Here is a 24,172-nt window from a genome sequence, read left to right as displayed (position 1 = left end):
CATTTTAATTTCAAAAATTTGACAACTACCTAAAATATGAAACCTTATAGTTTTTCTAGTAAACATATTCTGAGTGAATAAAAAAAGATAGGTATGAAAAGCACAAGAAATGTGTAGTATAAGAAAGTTATAAAAGTAAAATGTTTGTAAATAAAAAATAACACATTTATTATTACATCTTTATACCTTACTTTCCCAATGTTCAAACACTGAAAATCTTAAAATTTCTTAATTTTTGTCTTCCTAGTTATCAGTCATTAGACAATAGTAAAAATATCTGCACTGAATATTATAAATATATCACATTTATGATTGACTTACATATTATTAGATACAACTGTATAATAACAATATTCCTCAATGGAAAAGAGTTACTCATTATCTTATTTAGATCACCCTTGTATTACGACTGTGAGGGACCCTTAAGTGTTAAGCCCAACTATAACCCTCTGATTAAAACTGTTACTACATAAAATATGTTGATTGTGAATAGTTCCCCAGGAGAATAGTCATAGAAATCAAACTTTAATAAATTTTGTTTAAATTTAAGTATTTTTTTATTATCTATTAAATGGCAGTAATGAACCAGATTAAAAAGTTAGCTAAGAAAAAATTTTAATATTTTTGTTGGAAATATTACAGACTCTTAGTCCTACTTTGGAGATGAGTCCTTGATCAGTCTAAATAATTCAGAAACCCTGTCGTTATTTTGGTCGTTGAAACAACGCATTGACTATTGGGTAGAATATAGCAAAAAATATAAACCCATTTCATTTCTATATAATTTCTAAAAAACTAATATTTTGACTATTTAATATATATATATTTTACAAAGACAGAGAGAGAGTCAGAGAGAGGGATAGATAGGGACAGACAGACAGGAACAGAGAGAGATGAGAAGCATCAATCATTAGTTTTTTGTTGCAACACCTTAGTTGTTCATTGAATGCTTTCTCATATGTGCCTTGATCGTGGGGCTACAGCAGACCAAGTAACCCCTTGCTCAAGCCAGCAACCTTGGGTCCAAGCTGGTGAGCTTTTGCTCAAACCAGATGAGCCCGCACTCAAGCTGGTGACCTCAGGGTCTCAAACCTGGGTCCTTTGCATCCCAGTTCGATGCTGTATTCACTGTGCCACTGCCTGGTCAGGCCTATTTAATATATTTTGAAGATAAAAAAAATTCAAGAACACTAGTTATGTGTAGTACATATGCCATTTTTTACTATCCACTATCATACCATCAGCTGCAGTATGTTCAGCAATTAAAAGTCTCTATCACTTTCAAAAAAGAATTAATATTTGTCTTTTTCTTTTTCATACTTTGAATCTAAAGAATACAAGATACTCATTATAGCTCCATTTTTATGAAAAAATATAGCAAGATTTCTGATTTTGTCACACCCTCTAAAGTGACCCATTAGACAGTACTTCTTATATGTTTCCTTTTACTGAATCTCAAAGTAATATTGTTATATATATGTATGGTGCTCTCTTGAGACACACATTTGGATTCAGCACCTTGGGGATCTTATTAAAAAGTCAACACACTTCTCATCATTCTAAAGCTTCTGGTACAATTTGAGACATAAAACTGATTACAAGAGAACTTTTAAAAATAACAGATGAGATTCCAAGATGGCAACGGAGTAGGCAGATGTTCCAACTGCCACCTTCCAGGACCAAATTGGATTACAACTCAAATTAAGAGCAATCATTGTGAAAAACCAACTTTGTACTAAACTAAGAAGAATCTATAACCAAGGATCACTGAAAAAGCCACACCTAGACTGGTAGGAAGGGCGGAGACACAAAAGGGCTACCCTGCTCCCAGGAGTAAGCGGTGGCCTGGAGGGATTCTCATGGTGGAGTGGGTTGCCCTGAGAAATGTGGGTCCTCAACCCCAAACCCGGAGCCCCAGCATAGAGCCTCAGAACCTAGAAGAGGTGACCAGTCAGCATTTATCTGTAAAAAAGTCAGGTTTCTGTCTGCGAGAAAGAGAGCTCTTAGATGAAGATTCCGTTTTAAAGGGCCCACTCAGAACACACGTTCACAGCCACTTACCCAGGGCTCCCGGGGAGGGAGAGCTGAGAGGACTGGAGTTGCAGGAGGAGAGTGTAAAGTTGGAGGCCAGGGAGAGACACTGTGATGGTGACTGGAACACATGTACTGAGTCATTCTCCAATGCTGAGGTGGACATTTTCATGGGAGGGGCATTCCCTTAGTCCCACACCACTGAGGAAAAGGCAGCTGCCTCATCCCCGGAAATCTCTCCAGCTCCAGCCAAAGCATAGGGTTTTTTGGAAAGGCGAGGAATTAGGTGGCAGGTCAGTGACTCAGGTTTCCAGTGAGACCTGAGCTACACCTCCCCCTTCCAATGCTAAAAACACACCCAACCCCAGAGAGCCCGCAGGCAAACCCCACCTCTGATTCTCAGAGGCCCACCCACTGCACTACTGTAGCCACACCCTATGGAGGTTTGTAAAAAAAAGTCTGGATAGAGTGACAACTGGGACCAAGAACCAGGCCATGCCCACTACTCATCCTAACCCCTGGATTCCTGCCAGGCCCAGCAAAAAGCCAACAGTAAGAGGCAGCAGAAAAAGTAATTAAAGGAAATTCAGACTTTTCCATGGCTCACCTTGAAGGGGAGAAATAAAATTCGAGTTTCCAGCAGTGGCTGAGGGATTAGGCCCTGGAGTAGGGTCCACAGTTCCTGTACTGAGCTACTTCCCAAGAGACCCCTAAAGTAGGGGGTCCCATTAACATATTCCCAACCTCAGCTACCCTAACCCAACAGCTTGCAATCTGTACAGAGGTTGATTAGGTAAGGCAAGTTGAGCGCACACTACAGTCTTTAAACAGAAGACTCTGGAAAGACGAGGCAGCTGCAAGAAAAGGTGGAAAAACCAAAAAGTGGAGGCAAATATTTCAGAGTTTGCAGCTTTTCCAGAGCTGCTGACAGTCCTAAGCAGGAGGAAGCTGATCCTTATAAAAAGGTTGACCCCTCCCACACTACCCAGGTACAGAAATCACCAATACAGACAACAAAAAGAGCAGTACCTGCTGACAAGTAGCCCATAGCGGATTAAAAACAACAGATCATGACAACCCAAGAAGATCTAGAACCAACACAACTGATAGCTGGAGGCAGACAACTTAAACCCTAGACCCAGCTAGCTATTCAAACAGCAAAACCAAAGAGTAGTCTATACACAGAAAAAATGGGAAGACAGAGAAATGCCATCCAAATGAATCAACCAAAGAAATCCCCAGATAAAGAAATGAATGAGATGGAAGTAACCAAATTACCAACTTACAAAGTTTAAAACAATGATTGTTAGGATGCTCAAGGATCTTAGAGCAACAATGGATAGACATTATGAGAACCTAAATAAAGAGGTAACAAGCATCAAAAAGGACATTGAAATAATAAAGAAGAACCAGTCAAAAATGACAAATACAATATCAGAAATGAAGACTACACTAGAAGGAATTAAAAGCAGGCTGGATGAAGCAGAGGATCAAATCAGCAATTGAGAGCACAGGATAAACAAAAGCACAGGAGCAGAGCAGCAAAGAGAAAACAGGCTCAAAAAGTCTAAGGAGCCTGACCTGTGGTGGTGCAGTGGATAAAGCATCGACATGCAAATGCTGAGGTCGCCGGTTCAAAACCCTGGGCTTGCCTGGTCAAGGCACATATGGGAGTTGATGCTTCCAGCTCCTCCCCCCTTCTCTCTCTCTGCCTCTCTCTCCTCTCTCTCCCTCTCTGTCTCTCTCTATCCCTCTCTCTGTCTTCTCTAAAAATGAATAAATAAAATAAAATAAATTAAATGTCTAAGGAAACTCTAAGAGAGCTCTGTGACAGGATGAAGAGAAACAACATCTGCATCATAAGGATTCCTGAAGGAGAAGAGAAAGAACAAGAGATAGAAAACCTGATTAAAGAAACCATAGCTGAAAACTTCCCTAAACAGATGAAGAAAAAAGTCACACAAGTTCAGCCCTGGCTGGTTGGTTCAGTGGTAGAGCGTCAGCCTGGTATTCAGGAGTCCTGAGTTCGATTCCTGGCCAGGGCACACAAGAGAAGCGCCCATCTGTTTCTCCACCCCTCCTCCTCTCCTTCCCCTCTGTCTCTTTCTTCCCCTCCTGCAGCCAAGGCTCCATTGGAGCAAAGTTGTCCCGGGCACTGAGGATGGCTCTATGGCTTCTGCCTCAGGTGCTAAAATGGCTCTGGTTGCAACAGAGCAACGCCCCAGATGGGCAGAGCATCGCCCCCTGGTGGGCATGCTGGTGGATCCCGGTCAGGCACATGTGGGAGTATGTCTGACTGCCTCCCCGTTTCCAACTTCAGAAAAATACAAAAAAGAAAAAAGTCACACAAATTCAAGAAGCACAGAGAATCCCATTAAAGAGGAACCCAAAGAGACCTACACCAAGACACATCATAACTAAAATACCAAAGCTAAGAGATAAAGAAAGAATACTGAAAGTTACAAGAGAAAAGCAGTCAATAACTTACAAAGGATCCCTCATAAGGATGACATCTGACTTTTCAACAGAAACACTTGAGGCCAGAAAGGAATGGCAAGAAATATTCAAAATAATGCAGAACAAGAGCCTACAACCAAGACTTCTTTATCTAGGAAGGCTATCATTTAAAATTGAAGAAGAAATAAAAAGATTCACAGAAAAAAAAAAACACTACAGGAATTCATTACAACTAAACCAATGCTGCAAGAGATGTTAAGGGGTCTGCTGTAACAGAGCAAAAGGGAAAAAAAATCTAGAGAAAGAGGATTGTAGATTTAAAGAATAAAATGGCAATAAACAACTACATATCAATAATAACCTTAAATGTAAATGGATTAAATGCTCTATTCAAAAGACATAGGGTAGATGAATGGATAAGAAAACAGGACCCATTCATATGCTGCCTACAAGAGACCCACCTCAGAACAAAAGATACACATAGGCTAAAAGGGAAAGGATAGAAACAGAAAGGAATAAAAAAGCTGGGGTAGCAATACTTGTAATAGACAAAATAGACTTTATTTATTTATTTATTTATTTTGTATTTTTCTGAAGCTGGAAATGGGGAGAGACAGTCAGACAGACTCCCGCATGCGCCCTACCGGGATCCAGCCAGCATGCCCACCAGGGGCGACACTCTGCCCACCAGGGGGCGATGCTCTGCCCCTCCGGGGCGTCACTCTGCCGCGACCAGAGCCACTCTAGCACCTGGGGCAGAGGCCAAGGAGCCATCCCCAGTGCCTGGGCCATCTTTGCTCCAATGCAGCCTCGGCTGCGGGAGGGGAAGAGAGAGACAGAGAGGAAGGAGGGGGGGGTGGAGAAGCAAATGGGCACCTCTCCTATGTGCCTTGGCTGGGAATCGAACCCGGGTCCCCCACACACCAGGCCGACGCTCTACCACTGAGCCAACCGGCCAGGGCCGACAAAATAGACTTTAAAACAAAGGCTATAGTAAGGCATAAAGAAGGTCACTACATAATGATAAAGGGAACAATCCAACAGCAAGACATAACCTTTATAAACATCTATGCACCTAGTATATGGACCCCTAAATATATGTATAAAGTAGATTTTGATGGACATAAAGGGTGAGATCAACAGCAATACTATAATAGTAGGGGATTTTAATACTCCACTAACATCAATGGATAGATCCTCAAGAAAGAAAATAAACAAAGAAACAGCAGACTTAAAGGACACACTAGATCAACTGGATTTAACAGATATCTTCAGGACCTTTCACCCTAAAGCAGCAGAATTTACATTCTTTTCAAGTGCTCATGGTACATTCTCTTCGATAGACCACATGTTAGGACACAAAATGAGTCTCAATGAATTTAAGAAGATTGAAATTATATTAAGCATCTTCTCTGATCACAGTGCCATGAAACTAGAAATAAACTACAATAGAAAAACTGAAAAACATCCAAACACTTACAGACTAAATAGCATGTTATTAAATAAGAAATAGATTAATAATGAGATCAAAGAATAAATTAAAATTTTTCTTGAAACAAATGAAAATTAACATACAACAAATCAAAATTTATAGGACAGCAAAAGCAGTTCTGAGAGGGAAGTTTATAGCATTACAGGCATAGCATAAGAAGCAAGTAAAAGCTCAAATAAACAACTTAACCCTGCATCTAAAAGGACTAGAAAAAGAACAGCAAGTTCTTTTCCTTCAGAGGAAGAAGAAGGAAGGAAATAATAAACATCAGTGCAGAAATAAATGACACAGAGGCTAAAAAGACAATGCAGAATATCAATAAAACCAAGAGCTGGTACTTTGAAAAGGTAAACAAATTGTTGAACCTTTAACCAGACTTACCAAGAAAAAGAGAGGACTCAAATAAATAAAATTAGAAATGAGAGTGGAGAAGTAACAACTGACACAGCAGAAATACAAAGATTGTAAGAAAATACTATTCAGAATTGTATGCCAAAAAATTAGACAACCTAGGTGAAATGGAAAAATTCTTTGAAACATATAATCTTTCAAAAATCAATCTGGAAGAATCAGAAAACCTAAACAGACTGATTACAACAAATGAGATCAAAACAGTTATCAAAAAACTCCCAACAAACTAAAGTCCTGAGGCAGATGGCTTCACAACCAAATTTTACCAAATATTCCAAAAAGAACTAACTCCTATCCTTATCAAGCTATTTTAACAAATTCAAGATGAGCAAAGACTTCCAAGCTCCTTTTATGAGGTGAGCATAATCATTATTCTAAAATCAGGCATAGACACTAGAAAGAAAGAAAACTATAGGCCAATATCCCTGATGAGCTTAGATGCTAAAATTCTGAACAAAATATTAGCAAACTGAATCCAGCAATACATAAAGAAAAATCATACATCATGATCAAGTGAGATTTATCCTGGGGAGGCAAGGCTGGTACAATATTCACAAATCAGTCAATGTGATTCATCACATAAACAAAAGAAAGGAGAAAAATCACATGATAATATCAATAGATGCAGAGAAAGCATTTGATAAAATCCAGCACCCATTTATGATAAAAAACTCAGAGCAAAGTGGGAATACAGGGAACATACCTCAACATGATAAAAGCCATCTTTGACAAACCCAAAGCCAACATCATACTCAATGGGCTAAAATTAAAAGCAATCTCCTTAAGATCAGGAACAAGGCAGGGGTGCCCCCTTTCACCACTCTTATTCAACATAGTCCTGGAAGTCCTAGCCACAGCAATCAGATAAAAAGAAGAAATAAAAGGCATCCAAATTAGAAGAGAAAAAGTAAAACTATCATTATTTGCTGATAACATGATACTGTACGTAGAAAACCATAAAGTCTCAGTCAAAAAAATACAGGACCTGATAAATGAATTCAGCAAGGTGGCAGAATATAAAATTAATATTCAGAAATCATTGGCATTTTTATACACCAATCATAAATTGTCTGAAAGAGAAATTAAGGAAATAATCTCTTTCACTACTGTAACAAAAAAAATAAAGTACCTAGGAGTAAATTAAACCACAGAGGTTAAAAACTTGTACTCAGAAAATTATAAAACATTGATAAAAGAAACCAAGGATGATACAAACAAGTGGAAGCATATACCGTGTTCATGGATAGGAAGAATAAACATCATTAAAATGTCTATATTACCCAAAGTAATCTATAAATTTAATACAATTTGTATTAAAATACCAATGGCATACTTCAAAGATATAGAACAAATATTCCAAAAATTTATATGGAACCAAAAAACATGAATAGCCTCAGCAATCTTTTAAAAGATGAATAAAGTGGCTGTTATCACACTTCCTGATATCAAGTTATACTACAAGGCCATTGTACTCAAAACAGCTTGGTACTAGCATAAGAACAGGCATACCGATCAGTGGAACAGAACAGAGAACCCAGAAATAAACCCACACCTTATGGACAATTGATATTTGACAAAGGAGGTAAGAGCATACAATGGAGAAAAGACAGTCTCTTTAACAAATGATGTTGGGAAAATTGGACAGGTACTTGCAAAAAAATGAAACTAGACCACCAACTTACACCATACACAAAAATAAACTCAAAATGCATAGAAGAATTAAATGTAAGTCAGGAAATCATAATCATTTTGGAAGAAAACATAGGCAGTAAACTCTCCGACATCTCTCGCAACAATATATTTGCTGATTTGTCTCCACAGGCAAGTGAAATAAAGAATAGGATGAACACATGGGACTATATCAAACTAAAAAGCTTGTGCACAGCTAAAGAGAATATGAACATAATAAAAAGACAAACCACATAATGGGAGAACATATTCGACAATACATCTGATAAGGGGTTAATAAGCAAAATTTATAAAGAACTTCTAAAACTCAACACCAGGAAGCTCAACAATGCAATAAAAAAATGGGCAAAAGAACTGAATAGAAACTTCTCCAAAGAGGACATACAGATGACCAATAGGCAGATGAAAAAATGTTCAACATCACTAATCATTAGAGAAATGCAAATTAAAACCAGAATGAGACACCACCTCACACCTGTCACAATGGCACTCATTAAAAAAACAACACATAATAAGTGCTGGCGAGGGTGTGGAGAAAAGGGAACCCTCCTGCACTGCTGGTGGGAATGCAGACTGGTGCAGCCACTGTTTAAAACAGGATGGTGTTTCCTTGAAAAATTAAAAACAGAACTGCCTTTTGATCCAGCTATGTCACTTTTAGGAATATATCCTAAAAATACCAAATCACTGATTCATAAGAAGGTATGTACTTCCATGTTTATTTGCAGCATTGTTTACAATAGCTAATATCTGGAAACAGCCCAAGTGTCCATCAGTAGACGAGGGGATTGAAAAGTTGTGGTACATATACACAATGGAATACTACACAGTCACAAAAAAAAAAGAAATCTTACCTTTTGTGACAACATGGATGGACCTGGAGACTATCATGCTAAGTGAAATAAGCCAGGCAGGGAAAGAAAAATATCTATCACCTCACTCATATGAGGAATCCAATGAACAATGTGAACTGAGTAACAGAATAGAGGTAAAGGTGGAATCAAATGGACTAGAGGGAAAGCAGACAGAGGGAAAGGGGATGAGAGGATGGGATCAGAGAAGGGAAAGAGATTAGTGAAATTATATATACATAACACAGCAGTATAGAGAGCAGGACAGCAAACCCTGGAGGGAAGGGGGGAGGAGGTTGGAGGAGGGGGCAAAGGGCCTGTGAAGGGAACACTCAGGTTGGGGGGAGATATATTCTGTAGGACATTTGAATCTATGTAAGCACAATAAATTAAAAGCAATAAAGATTTAAAAATAAAAAATACAATAAGTAAAATATGAATCCAGTGATTATACCTGCATGAAGGAACATTTCTTCTAGTTTTTCTGAAACTGTGAGCAGATGACCAAAATACAGAAAACTGAAAACAGGATTAATTTCCTGCTTTCCAGTAAAGCTAGGGACAAAATTAATTTGTATTGATAAATGAAATGTTAAATGGTTAATAATAATTAAAGAAAGGCATTTTTCATAAGAGTGAAAATAATGCTACTATTATATAGCAAAATAGCACTTTTATTTGTTTTTTATAGTTTACCAATATCTATAAGTAATAACATAGTTGACTTTTCTCTCCTGATAACAAGTATATTTCATTAACAAATATACCCTCAATTCACTGAGACAAAATGACTCTGGGTTCTCTGGGTTCAGCTCAGACCAAAGCAGAGTTTGCACATGCTCAGCTCAGGGCTAAGATCTCCTATAGTCTTTACATACAGCTGTCAGATATAGCAAATAAAATACAGGCCACCCTGTTAAATTTAAAGTGCAGATTAACACTGAATAATTTTTAAGTGCAAGTATATGCCATACCTTACATCTTACAACCCTATTTCCATTAAAGATCTCCCCGATCTTCCAGCTGGCCTCCTGAGAATACACGGAAGGAGAGAGGATAAAGGACACTGCCCTCCTTTAAGCCTAGGCAAACACACAAATGCACACACACCCACATCCTCCATCTCCGCTCTCATCTCCAGCATTATCTTCTGCCACTCCCCAACACTCTCTTTTCCTCAGCACTAGTTTGGCTTAGACACATGGTCGAGTGCTTAAATCACTGCTGTGCTCATACATACATCTCTGTACTAAATCGTTTCTGCACAAGACAGCATGAAACCCTTCAGAGACACTGAGAGATGAAAAGTTTCCTAGTGGGGTGTGAATTAGCAGACAGCAATTTCTCTACTACCCCATCGTCTACATATCTGCTATGAAGGGGTAGAGTCAGAGCATAGACTGTTCTGATAAAACGCAAATGCCTGGTGTGATTGAGGATTTTCTGAGAGATGAGTATTGAGCTTCAAAGGTGAGGCAGGCTACTCAGTACTTTTATAGAAAAAAAGAAAAGGCATTTCTGCATTTCTGATGTTAGACTAAGAAGAAAAAACTTTGATGGTTTTAGTCTCTGACAACTCCTGGTAATATCTCCTGGAAAAATCTTTGAAAAGATGATTTTCTAGTTCTAATGTTTCTGGAAGAATATTTCTTATGGCAGTTAAAATCTAATGCTAGAAAGCACGTAGTTTAAACATATAGCCACAGTTTAGAATGGCATATTTTATGTTCCATAAATCTTTATAGGCAATCATCCTATGTGATATATTTTCTAAGATAGTCTTGTTACTTAAGGAAACTTTCATTATAAAAGAAGTTAAATACAGTGGTGTGTCCTACCTACTGACTTTTAGACCGAGTGTTCTAAATGCCAGCTTGTTTAACAGAAGGAAGATAACAGTTGACAGAGAGTCTTTTGCTTTGATTTTCTCTGAGTTGTCTTTCAAGATCATCACCTAATACAAACACCATATGCATTTCTCAGCGAGGCTCTTCTGGCTCTTTCCAGGAAGCTGGCAGGACTCCAGCTACTTGGTGTCCAGGTTATGGAAGAAAACCACAGAAGGAATGCAGGTGGCTGCTTTCTCTCCAGTTTCTTTCCACCCTCATCTGGCTGGGTTGTATCTTAGAAAAATCTCAGCTCAGCTTGTCCCTTTCACACTGGACTGGGAAATTACAAGTCTAACCTATGCCAGCTTTCCACTAACAGAGAAGTTGATATGACTGTGGATCCCTTAATCTTATATGTTTTCCGGTCAGTTTACCCCTTCTGTGTGAGGCCAGAGTTAAAAGTTCTCAAAAACACTCCCAAAGTTGTGCCATTTCCTCCTCCTTCCCGACACTCCAAACCCTGTGTACCCAGAAAAGAATGAATTTTAGAAAGAGGTCACAGCTCACTTTCCCAATCAAGAATTATGTATCAGCCAATGAGCTTTCACATCAAGTACAGGAAAATGACAGAGAATGTATGACAATTTGAAAACTAATAAGTAGCCTCTATTACCAGGGTAGAAAAAAATAAAACATTTTTGCATTTGGGGCCAATTATATGAAAATCTCCTATTGATGCATTTTGGGGGAAAAAAGGTCTAACAAAGAACAATACAGTGCAAAATAGTACTGCATGAATTCTAATTGAACATCAAATTTGTAGTTTAGTTAAAAAAATTCCTTGGGATATAATCAGAGATTTCTATACAGTTGGAGCATGAAGCAAAGCCAGATTGGTTCAGTGAAATGTAGCATTCCCTGAAGCCAAAGACCTAGTTTTTTACATTATAACAAAAGAGCCAATTTCAGAATCCCAAGAAATCTCCTGAGAGCAACAATGGGAGTGGAAATAATTTTCTTGGAGAATTCATATATTCATTTGAATGGTTGAAAATCATCATGCACTGGTGGAAGAAAGACAGGAAACTTGTCCTCAGGTTTTTCTTTGCACTCCCCCATCAAACAAAATTGTTCCCTAATTGGACCTTTGAAGTGAAATCTTTGGGTAGGCAGTGTGAAAACCTTACGCAATTTCACTGAGGGAGCTTGGGAAACAGAGAAATCTCTGAAGCAACCAGGGTCCAGACTTTTAAAAGGGCTTATGAAACAAAACAACATATTGAAAGGAACACAGAAAAATTGTCAAACAATACAAAATATGGTGCAGAATTATTTATATACGTCACCATGCTCTACAGCTTTCAGAAAACCTGACTGCAGTTTCTCAGGAGATTTTAAATTAGGTATTCCTCAGTAGATAGCCAAAGTAATATTCCCCAAAGAATGTGTAAACCTTTGCAAAAATGACAATAAAGAAATACAGAAGACTAAAGCTGTTGAATTATTTTGTTACTGAAATATGAAACAGAACAAGTAATGCTAGTTGTTGGATATATTTAAAAATTTGTCCATGATAATGAATATTATCCAGAAAATAAACATACAATCAAGTAAGTAAAATAGAGTAGAGCCCAAGAGTAGGGGACTTAGAAAGAGGACTCTAGGGCTATAATTTTTTTAAAATGTCAATAGGTTGTCATGTCAGGATTTACTCAAAGAATCAGGAAAGATTAAGTTAATAATTAATTTTGTCACAAGGCTGACACATAACACGAGGAAGTTTAAGTGACAATTTTTTCAGATAATTGAGATCCCTTTCAAGCTAATCAATATTACAAATATCAAAAAGTCTTCTAAACCCTTAACATCAATTGCTCATTGCAAAATTTGGGAGTTCACAATTTCACCCTTATTTCTGACACCAATTCCAAGTTCAGAGGTCCCTAAGACCACATTAGGGTTGATGATTCACTAAAAAGACTTGCAGAACTCATTTAAAAGTATTATACTCACAATTACAATTAAAGGATTCAAATAAAAATTAGCCACGCATATGTGGCAGAATCTAGAAGAGTTCCAGGCTTGAGCTTCCTGTTCTCTCTCAGTGGCATCTTGGAGAATATTAACCTCTCTTAGCAATGATGTGTCACAATATGCAAGTACAGTATTGCCAACCAGAGAAACTCAACTCAGCTTTGATGCTCAGCGATTTTATTAAAGCTCAGTCACGTAGACATGATTGAATGTCTGTGTGTCTGGCTTTGGTCTCCAGCCCCTCTAGTAGTGAAGTTGGCCCGAAACCCTCCCCCCACAACTCACACTATTGTCATGTACTCTCTGATGGCCCAAGGCCCCCATGTAAACAAATACATTTTTATCATACAGGACTTCCCAAAGGATTAGAGATTCTTTTCCAGGAATTGAAAACAAAGTACAAACCTCCCTTTGTGTAAGATTAGTCTTACTGCACACTCATACTGCACAAAGTTGTATGAACTATACACTGCTCATTGGAATGACATGTATCTGCAGATACTAGGACTAAACTAGATTCAACACAGCATGAACTAAGCAGAAGTTTCCACCTGCTAGCAAGTTGTTTCAGGTGGGTGTGGCTTGCTTCACCAGCAACATTGGAGGGAAATAGTGCTACTCAAGATGCTTTGGGTTGGAAAGCACTGCGATAACTCCCTACTCCTCTCTGCTGCTCACTCTTTTTGCTGCAGTATTGTTGGGATATCCTATAGTGATGGCTAGCCCCCAACTCATTCTTCTGCATACTAATCATCTGTGTAGACCCTTGTTAATACAATCTTCTATCTTCTACAAAAGCCTTGTGTTTTTTGTTTGTTTGTTGTAACTCTTAGAATGTGATTCTCAATACATACTATTTTCCAAGGAACATTTCCTAGAATATTGAAAATTATCTGAAAACTGGTTTTTTGTTTCCTTATTACATCTGAAAGAATGTCCTTATAGTTAGACTAATTTTGTTACAGAGTTTCATTGGTTTAGTGGAATTGATTGTAGAGAAAACCATCAAGATTGATATACCAGCCATTCAATCATGAAATGGTTTCAGGATGCTGGTAAATTTTCCTAGAAAATTGAATTCACTGCAAATAGCTAGAGTCTATGTCAGCTAAAAGAATCAAACTTTGTTTTCAAACTTTTTAGATCTAATCCCTAACAGAAGTTTCACACATGCAAACCTGCCAAAAAAAATTTTAATGTGATGTAGATTTATACAATTAACTGAAATATTTTTCAAAAACTATTTCCTATGTATTTTAAGATAATACATTTTATTTTTTAATGAAAGTTTTGATTTTTAAAATGCTTCAAGTTAAGGCAAAGTAGGATATAAATTAAATTTCAACTTAGTCTAAAATATATTGATAATCTAATGATAGACTTAGAAAAAAATGAAGCCTCTTTAATAAACCTTATTCAGATGGACAAATATGTTTAACACCATTTGTACATACTCATTCTGTGAAAAATTTTATGACTTTAAGTCACTTAAAACATTGATTCAAACTACACCTGAAATATTTTACAATTAAAAAAATTTAAGTAATTTTGATACTAAGTACATTAAAATGAGTTTTATGATGCTTAACCATAAACTAATAAGTCCTTTATGTTACCCATAATAATTCGATTATATACTCACATAATACATAAATGGCTATGTTATAAAATAGATACTTAGATTCTAATGTCTGTTACATTTCTACTACCTTTTAAATCAATCATAATTTTAACTAGGAACTGCTATTTTAAGAATATTATGAATTCAATAAAATGGGGATAAATATAAATTTCTACATTCACTATAAATCCATCTTACAGTAAAAAAAATAGGAAAATTCTAGCATAAGAGAAATTTTATGAACAAGTTCAGAGTTTATTTGACCAGAAATCAATGAACCATGACCCAAATGTAGTATAATAGTTTTAATACTTAGACTGCATTAATAGAAATATTGCATCTACAACAAAGGTGCACTCTTTTGAGCCAATCAGGTAATAACTATATGCAGTGTCCAAACAAATGCCAATGGAATGAAATCAAGATAAGTTTGAAAATCCTCTTACATGAGGAGTTTTTTTAAAGAATCATGAATATTTAGCCAAGCATTGAATTTGAGTTTGAAGGTTAGTGTTAGTTATTATTACATATGTCAACAGTGGTGTTCTTGTTGTTTTTGATAGCTAGGTTTCTGTGTTCATTAAGAATAAAACATAGGGCCCTGGCCAGTTGGCTCAGCAGTAGAGCGTCACACAGAGTATGGAAGTCCCAGTTCAATAACTGGTCAGGGCACACAGGAGAAGCGACCATCAACTTCTCCACCCCTTACCCCACTTACTCCTCCCACCACTATAGCTCAAATAAGCAAGTTGGCCCCAGGCACTGTGCATGGCTCCATGGCCTTGCCTCAGTTGCTGGAAAGGCTTGGTTGCTGAACAATAGAGTAGCAGCCCCAGATGGGCAAAACATCAGCCCCAGATGGGGGTTGCTGGGTGGATCCCTGTCGAGGCACATGCAGGAGTCTGTCTCTCCACCTCCCTGCCTTTCACTTAATAAATAAATACATAAATAATAAAGCATTAGGAAAATAAAAATAATAAATCAACTAGGATATATTTCAGCCTAATAAAAAGGCCAACTTTCAAAGTGTCTAAATTCATACCTGCCAGGTTATATTACCATCCATAGATGGAATGGTCCATGTTCAAAATATTAGAGAGGAGTTGGTGCTGTGCCTACTCTTCTAAGTTTCAGTTCTTTCCATTTTCCGAGTAAATTAAATAAATACTGTACAGGGTTTCTCAGGAGTCAGAGCTAGAAAAGACTGTTCTCTTCTAACTGCTTTATAAGCACTCTCGATAAAGAAGATAAATAATTAAAATTATATTTGCTAAATAAAGAATTCATAACTTTTGCCCTGCTTTACCCCATCCTCACACAAACACACACACACTTACAACATGCTACCCTAGAGAAATGGATTTTTTATCTTTGTCCTTTCTCTCTCTCTTAAGGGTATAAGATCAGTACACATGGATAGTCAAAGCCAACACTTATTTCCTTAGTATCTTCAATCCTACATACAGTTTCAGTATTCACATATCAGAAGAGAAATCATGAAATTAGAAGGGTGTGATTAAAAGGCCAAAGGAAGGAACTGATGGTCACTTGAGACCTTGCTAAAATACTAACTTGGCCTTGCAGAGCTTAGGAAAATTGTGTAAACATGCTTAAAACTAATCAGTATTTGGATGATATGAACATGACTTCCAAAAGATTAGAACAATGAGATTCTCTTTAAAACTTTTCATGAGTTAAATTTAAAACAATTAAGAATTACATCTTCACAAATCAGATGACTTGCTACTTAATAGTATATGTAAGAAATCCCCAAAGGATTTCTTCATCTTTGTGGAAGGCAGAGTCATAGTCCATGACCGGCAAAGGAAACAGATATGCCCTGCTCTGTCATGAAGAATCTTGCTTTTTTCCATGATCCCTGGCACCTCTTATTGATGTCATCCACTCTGGCTTTAATAGACATCGTCTCTCACAAAGAATGACAAATGTCACCTTACAAAAAATATTAACAAAAAATATTAAATGTTGCTACCAGTGTCTAACTTTTATTTTATCTAATAGTCTCTCTGCATTGAGATTTGAATTCTTGCTTGAATCTGATTTGAATTTTAACTAGTATCATAGAAGAGTTGATATTAGAAACAAAAGCCAAGATCTCAGCCATATTGTGGCAGCTGCATTTTCTCCATTTTCTCCTATCTTCTCTTGGTTGTAGTTGTGGAAACCTCTCCAAACTACCTTGAGTGCCTTTTTCTTGAGACCTCATATGCTAGGAAAAGCCTAAGAGACCCCTAAACATTACCATGTTGAGTACCTCAGCTAACTTGTCATTGGCTAATTAAGTTTCCTGAAACTGAAACTTGTGCATACTCTTTTTATAAACTTGTAAATCAAAGCCTCTATTTCATATATGTTTTCCCTTCTATATGGAGATTCATGTTCTCCATTAGCCTTTTTAGACTTGATTTCAATCAAGGTGCTTATATCTCTAAAGTGTGTATGTGAAAGCACTCTTCTTCAATTCTTACTGATTATGTAAAGCTAACTAGAAATACTGAGTGTGCATTTTCTCACCCGGTGAAACACTGAGACAGCATTCCTTAAGCAGGATCTTCCTAGTGCTAGAGGCAAGAAAACGGCCTGTGTGCCACGTGTTTGCACTGCATGTACAAGGTGTTAGGCTAGAATTTGCAAATGTGTGCTTTGTGTTCTGTGCTGTGTCATTATCGAGAGCACTCTGAAAATAAAACTATATTTTCAATACTTTTAGATCATGGTTTGGGTGATTCTAATGTAGATTTTGACTGTTTTCCTGTAACATTTTTAAAAAAATCATCCTGTTCTATGAACCTTTATTTAATTTTTTAATGAGCATTCAAATATTTATGACTTGTACACATTAAATCAGAAGTGTCCTAGCTGTATGCAGTTTCAGAGCTGATGTTATCTCTTTACATGTAGTCTCTTTTATACAGATATAAAGATAACTAATAAGTCAACTATTGGTTTGTGGGTTGATAGTTTCTTATGGAAATGTGCTGAAGACCAGATGCTTAAAATTGTTTTTTCCTTATTCCTTTCCCAACAACTAATATAACACTATATTTTAGACTGTCACAGATCTTGTGATGAAAGTTAATGAATTTAAACTCTATTATTCCAAATATATACATTAAATTCTCTAGCAAGAGTATGAAATTGGATTTCAGATTCTATATTAAATTGTAACACCACAGTCGCAGTGAAGCATTTGAATCCAATATCATATGTCAGAGATAATGTCAGGAAACCTTAGCATGTATTCTCCTATTTCTTGCTGTTGCAATGACAACCTCTCCCAAGATTTTGATGAGAGTTTGCATGGTATGTCCTATACATGTGAGCTTTTGAGAGCAGAAATACTGTTAGTACCACATTTTAATCCAGAATTAGTTCCTCCTTGGCCAGTACAAACCAGGACATTGCTGAGGATAAAATTCCTATGAAATGAATATGAATTCAGATATTACAGGAAAATGAATTCTAGATTTGCTACAGTTCAGTATTCTCCTCTTTAGCAAATATTTATTCCAAAATAACCTTTGAGATATATTTGGGGTCAAGTTGAAAATTATTCCCCACCAGATGAGAATAGCACTTTGTGTTTCCCCTCATAGTCTTTCCATGTAACCAGCAAAAAGAGTACTCCATATTGTCTGTTGCTTCTATTAATCAGTGCCATACTGTTTAATGCTTTAAAGAAGAATATCTTTTTTTCTTTCCAGAGAACCTTTTGTGATCATGTGGGACTGAACTGACTAATCAGGGAAGACCATTTTAAAAACATTCCCTTTAATTTTAGGATGTTCAAAATATGGGCTAAATATTTTCATATGGTGGAGTTTTTCCCCTGCTTTTAGGAAATATTTTCAGGCCTCCCTTTGGCCATATAGTCAAGTTTTTATCTCAAACAAGAAAGAAATTATCTTCCAATTATAATATGTTTCATAAAGTTAAAAGGAAAACCTTGGAGCAATTTTTACTATCCTAATTGTACTAAACAAAAATGTAAATATGAAATAGTTAGAAGTACTTTAATAATAAATGTTCAGAATCTATAGGTTTAAAATAGTAAATTTTTTAAGACTAAATATTATGAATACATGAATTTCTCTAAAAGTACTGTGTAATTTAATGCCATTCTTGACAAGATCCCAATGTTATGATTTTGATTTTCATTTTTTTCTGAAGCAGAAACTTCCTAAAATTATTATAAAGGTCTCATGGGAGAAAAATGCTTTAAGAAGTTTGAAACAACAGAATAATAAAGTAGAACAGTCATACAATGGCAGTATCTAAGAGTAATCCACAATGATCACAGCAGACTTGTATGGATCCAGGAATTAATAGAGAAGCCAAAAGAAGTGTAGTTCAAAAACAGCATTGATTAGGTTGTCTCTCTTGGAGATGGATTAATCTTGTTCTCTATGTGAGAAGTGAGCAGAAAACACTGATAGACGGTTGATGCTCACCAGCTCTCTATGTGCTGCTCTCCGTTGCCTCCTTTTCAGTTGGGCCAGGGTCACATAATGGGTTAAAGTCAATGAAATGTATCCAGAAATGATGTAAGCTACTTCCATACCTTGTTCTTTCAAATATCCTACACAATCTAAAAACTGACTCTCCGTTTGTCCCTTGTAAATGTCAAGGCCACATATTTCAGATGTGGCTACAATTTGCCAGCAATTTGGATCTCTGAGTCACCTTTAGAAGACAGCATTGTCAGCAAACTGAATAACCAATGTCACTCTGACAAAAGCAAAAAATAAATATTTGTTGCATTAAAAAAAACACTGATTAGCAGATAAAAATGATAGATCTATGTATTCATGCATTATGCAACAAATATTCCTATGATTTAAAGTTCCAGGGGTCCCCAAACTTTTTACACAGGGGACCAGTTCACTGTCCCTCAGACTATTAGAGGGCCGCCACATACAGTGCTCCTCTCACTGACCACCAATGAAAGAGGTGCCCCTTCTGGAAGTGTGGTTGGGGGCCGGATAAATGGCCTCAGGGGGCCACATGTGGCCCACGGGCCATAGTTTGGGGAAGCCTTTAAACATTAATTAACAACCTAATTTTTAAAAGATTATTAAAAAGGCCTGACCAGGCAGTGGCGCAGTGGATAGAGCATCGGACTGGGAAGCAGAAGACCCAGGTTCGAGACCCCAAGGTTGCCTGCTTGAGCATGGGCTCATCCGGTTTGAGCAAAAAGCTCACCAGCTTGGACCCAAGGTCACTGGCTCAAGCAAGGAGTTACTCGGTCCACTGAAGACCCACGGTCAAGGCACATATGAGAAAGCAATCAATGAACAACTAAGGTGTAGCAATGCGCAACAAAAAACTGATGATTGATGCTTCTCATCTCTCTCCCTTCCTGTCTGTCTATCCCTATGTATCCCTCTCTCTGACTCTCTTTGTCTTAAAAAAAAAATTATTAATAAGAAGCTGCAATGTATTTTTAAAAACATACATGATTAATTATCAAATATCACATTTGGGGAAAATAACTTGAAACAAGAACATTAAAATAATCCCCCCCCCCAAAAAAGAAGGCTATATGATTGATATTCTTCACTCTCCTTTACCAGGTTTTCCAGGGCAATTTTGACAATGATACCCACAGAAAAAACGTCATCGACCCTCCCATTTATGCACGGCTGGTAAGAATCCTTCCTTGGTCCTGGTACGGGAGGATCACTCTGCGGTCGGAGCTGCTGGGCTGCACAGAGGAGGAGTGAGCAGACCAACTCCCTACAACCCTTCCCTTTATTTCCCCCCTTTCTGACTCCATGGAATGAACTATGCGAAATCTGTAGGACACTGAAAGGGATTTTTCATGAAAAAAGTGCTCTAATTGTGGTAGGCCTCTAATTGTATTTTTAAGGAGGTCTAAGCCTGCCTTTTCAATAGTTTATTTTGATTTTTATCATTTGAATTTCTTAACATCACATTAACTGTGAATTACTGTTCACATGGTTTTCTGAATTATTTACACTGATTAAAATATATTAGGGAAAGAAAGTAGCAAGGGTAAAAAAACCTCACAGTTATCAAATAAAAGCAAGAATTGATAGAGCTTTTATAATCAATACTCAACCAGATCTTATAAAAGAAATATTACAATGATAGAAATAAGTTTTTTTTCTGTAGTGACTTTACATTATCCTAATTGTTTCCCTGTGCCTACCAAATACTGCCAGTGTTTATAACAGAATTTTGAAGAATTTCTAACATGCAGTACTAATTGACGTTATAATTCTCATTTTACTTTTATTATTTCTAATCAGACATTATGTGATTTTTTTCCTTTTGTTCTGTTTTATATTTTTATATTGTATATTGCCTGAATGAATTCATATTTTCTCAATTGAGTTTTTTCTATTATTTGCCTAAAATAAATATCATGTTTGTTGATATATGGAACATGGTTGAAAATTAGTAGATTGACAATAATTAATATCAGTAGAGTGAATCAGAAGTTATTTTTTGAATGAAGTTATAACTATGTAAATTCCAAATATTTCCTTTATAAAGAACCTAATACTACCATTTTGCAAAATAAACAAAAACAGAATTGTATTATGTTCCTTTAAACCAAAATTTCTATCTTCATTTTGATGGTATTTATATAGCCTTATCTTTACTTTAACATAATAGAATAATGAAGGCTTTGTTTGTCTATTTTTTTTAACAAACAAATGTTAACATAGCATTGCATAGCTTGGCCAATCTTACTCATTTCTATGTTCAACATTGCATTTCCTGTGAAACCAGAATTTTATTAAGATTTGAAACTGGTGGTGGTTTAAGCACATTGTGTAGTTATTTGTGGAAGAAAAGTACTTACACTAATGACAAAGTAGTAAACTATTTTAAAGATGAAAATTGATTTCTACTTATTTTGCTTCAAAGATCTTAAAAAAACAATTATCATAACAATTTGTTATTGATAATGGAGGTTTCTTGATATGTTTCTCAAATTAAAGCTTACACTGCCTCCATAAAAGTCCTCAACATCTAATTTATAAGCTTTAAAATTATTTATTTCATAAGGCTTAGACAGAATTACTGGAGTTTTAAATTAAGGTTCTGGAATAAAAAACACGGTATGTGTACAAAGTGCTGAGGCCCTGTGCAACACTGCTAAGTTGTTTTTCCCATTATTTGTGCTGCATAACAAAAGCCACGAGACTGTTACTGTCTTGTCTGTTCATGTGTTATTAGCATTTCTTAATGATGTATATATATGAAGTGGTCTTCAATTATAGTGAAGAATCTAAAGAGAAAGTCAATCATAATGGTATTTTTAATAAGAACAAAATCAGGACTGGCCACAAACTTGTCCTATGTCTACATGCTTTCTACTTCACGTTCCTAATATGAAATTGTTGATTTGAAGTATCTGAAATGGTGATCAGTTTTTCCTTCATAAACAAAACTGTCGTCCTCAGTATTGTCTTTTTAAGATAACTTTAAAAAATTGAAATATTTTTAACTTGCTAAATTTTAAAGTCATGTTAAAAATAATTAAGTTCAAAAATACATACACACTTACTGCTAGCCAGTAGCCCTTACTTCTTTAAAGTTTTATTGTCCCATCATATCACTGTTTTTCCTTGTAGATAATGCATAATTCTTCATTCTTAATAGACTATGTTTAAAAAATTATAAGTAATTCTTTGTAATGATTTAGTTTTTTAAAATTATTCATGTCTTATCATGACACTTAAATTTTATTCCATTGGTAGTGTTTAAACAAAGTTAAAACTCTATTTATCTTTTAGAAATACAATGAAACAAATTTCTCTTGCTTGTGTTTTCCCTCTGCTCAAAATGCTCAACATGCCATGATGAACAGAATATTTATTTGTCCCATGATGCCCAAAATTCATGACAGTAAAGGAATTTCCACATGTCAAAATGTTAATTATTGCATGTAGGTTTTGTGTCACTTGTATCAGTGAAATTAAATTAAAGCAAATTTACTCTATTTAAACTCACACCAAAACAAGTAAAATCTCATAAGCAGAATACAAAGAATCCCCTAGTCTTCACCACACTGAGTAACTATGTTAATTTTATAATCTATAAAATTAAAATTTTAAACATCTCCACTTTATCTATGTCTTATTAAAAGCATATATCATAGTCACTAATTCTAATTTTAAGGTTGACTTTCTCTTTCTGTATGACTTCATAAGGATTGGTATGAATTTTGAAGACTGAGGGTACTAATGATTGTATCTTTGCTATCCACAAATTATAAAATATAATACTGCTGGTTCTGATGTGTCATTAAGTACAGAATAACTAAGACACAAATAACCTTTGCAAACAATCAAGCTGTGTAATATTCCAATGTTGGGTCTTTTTTTTTTTTTTGTATATATACTTAAATCATGTAGGATGTTGTAAAGTCAGTATGATCTTGTCTAGTCTTCAAACTTAAAATAAAACTTTTGAAAATCTGAGATAATTTTGAAGTAGTTGTAATTAAACACATTTGTAAGAATATATAAATTGTCTGAATGTGAATGCACACTACCATTTTTAAAAGTTGCTTGGTTTGGCCTGACCAGGTGGTGGCGCAGTGGATAGAGCATTGGAGTGGGATGCAGAGGATCCAGTTTCAAAACCCTGAGGTCACCAACTTGAGCGCAGGCTCACTAATTTTAACATGAGGTTACTATCTTGAGCTTGGGATCATAGACATGACTCCATGGTCACTGGCTTGAAGCCCAAGGTTGCTGACTTGAGTCCAAGGTTGCTGGTTTGAGCAAGGGGTCATTCACCCCACCCCCAGCCAAAGCACATATGAGAAAGCAATCAATGAACAACTGAGGAGACTACAGAGCTGCAATGAAGAATTGATACTTCTCCTCTCTCTCCCTTCCTGTCTCTGTCCCTAAAAAAATTTTTTTGCTTAATTTGTTTATTATTTATTTATTTATATAAAACAGTTAAAAATACAGAAAAAAATTACAACGGCTTCCAAATATACATTAATATTATCAAAATTAGCCTATCCAAAAGCATTAAAATGTGTTTATTTCTCCCCTTTCAATTTAGCAGAGGAATTTTTATTGTAATTCTAATAATCCAGTCATATTTTTACCTAAAACAATAAATTAAAATATTATGTTCCAGGATGGGGCTTATTGTTAACCAGATGCTATTATTTCTATTTCTTTTTTTTTTTTTTAGGTATATGATTCTCAGAAGTATAATGAAGTGATACAGTCAAGTAAGCAATAACTCAAACATTAGTATGTATTTAGCCATGTAACTTCAGCTATTGCTTAAAGATAATCATAACACTTAGCTTCTTCACAAAACATGTTTCTGCCTCTCTGAAAGTCACTGGTAAAAATATTAAGTCTGTGTGCTTCTCACTATTTAGATATTTTCTTAGAATTCACAACTTAAGATATTAAGTGTTGACTCCTTAGTTGAGCCTCAGTGGAACTCTCATAGTTTTTAGTCACTGTATATGTTTATGTATCCATACGTATTCTTACTTACATGCATTTCAATGTGAATGGTTCCATGGGGTTCCATTCCTTGCCTAATTTTTACACACACAAAAGTGTACAGAAATATGCCTTTTCTAAATGAAACCAATTATATACATACACTTTTTTTTCAATAAGACCAATAATCATGATAACATGTATACAGAATAACCACATTGTGATAGCAGAATAATTATTCAACAGAAAATGTTCAACTATGAGGCATTCAAAATTACTGA

General features: G+C 35.9%; 1 protein-coding gene across 2 annotated transcripts in view; it reads left to right on the top strand.

Annotated features, from left to right (window-relative positions):
* Positions 1 to 22,886, top strand: part of EDIL3 (EGF like repeats and discoidin domains 3) — a 537,490-nt gene extending 514,604 nt beyond the window's left edge. For both annotated transcript variants that reach the window (XM_066381791.1, XM_066381790.1), the window contains one exon: positions 20,010 to 22,886. In XM_066381791.1, the coding sequence (XP_066237888.1) occupies positions 20,010 to 20,159 (150 nt within the window). In that variant the 3' untranslated portion in view covers positions 20,160 to 22,886. The remainder of the gene's footprint in view (positions 1 to 20,009) is intronic.
* Positions 22,887 to 24,172: the final 1,286 nt, after the last annotated feature.

Source organism: Saccopteryx leptura, chromosome 4 (genome assembly GCF_036850995.1).
Source record: "Saccopteryx leptura isolate mSacLep1 chromosome 4, mSacLep1_pri_phased_curated, whole genome shotgun sequence".
Taxonomy (NCBI): Eukaryota; Metazoa; Chordata; class Mammalia; order Chiroptera; family Emballonuridae; genus Saccopteryx; species Saccopteryx leptura.
Note: the sequence above shows the minus strand (reverse complement) of the source record. Positions and strands in the feature narration are given on the sequence as shown.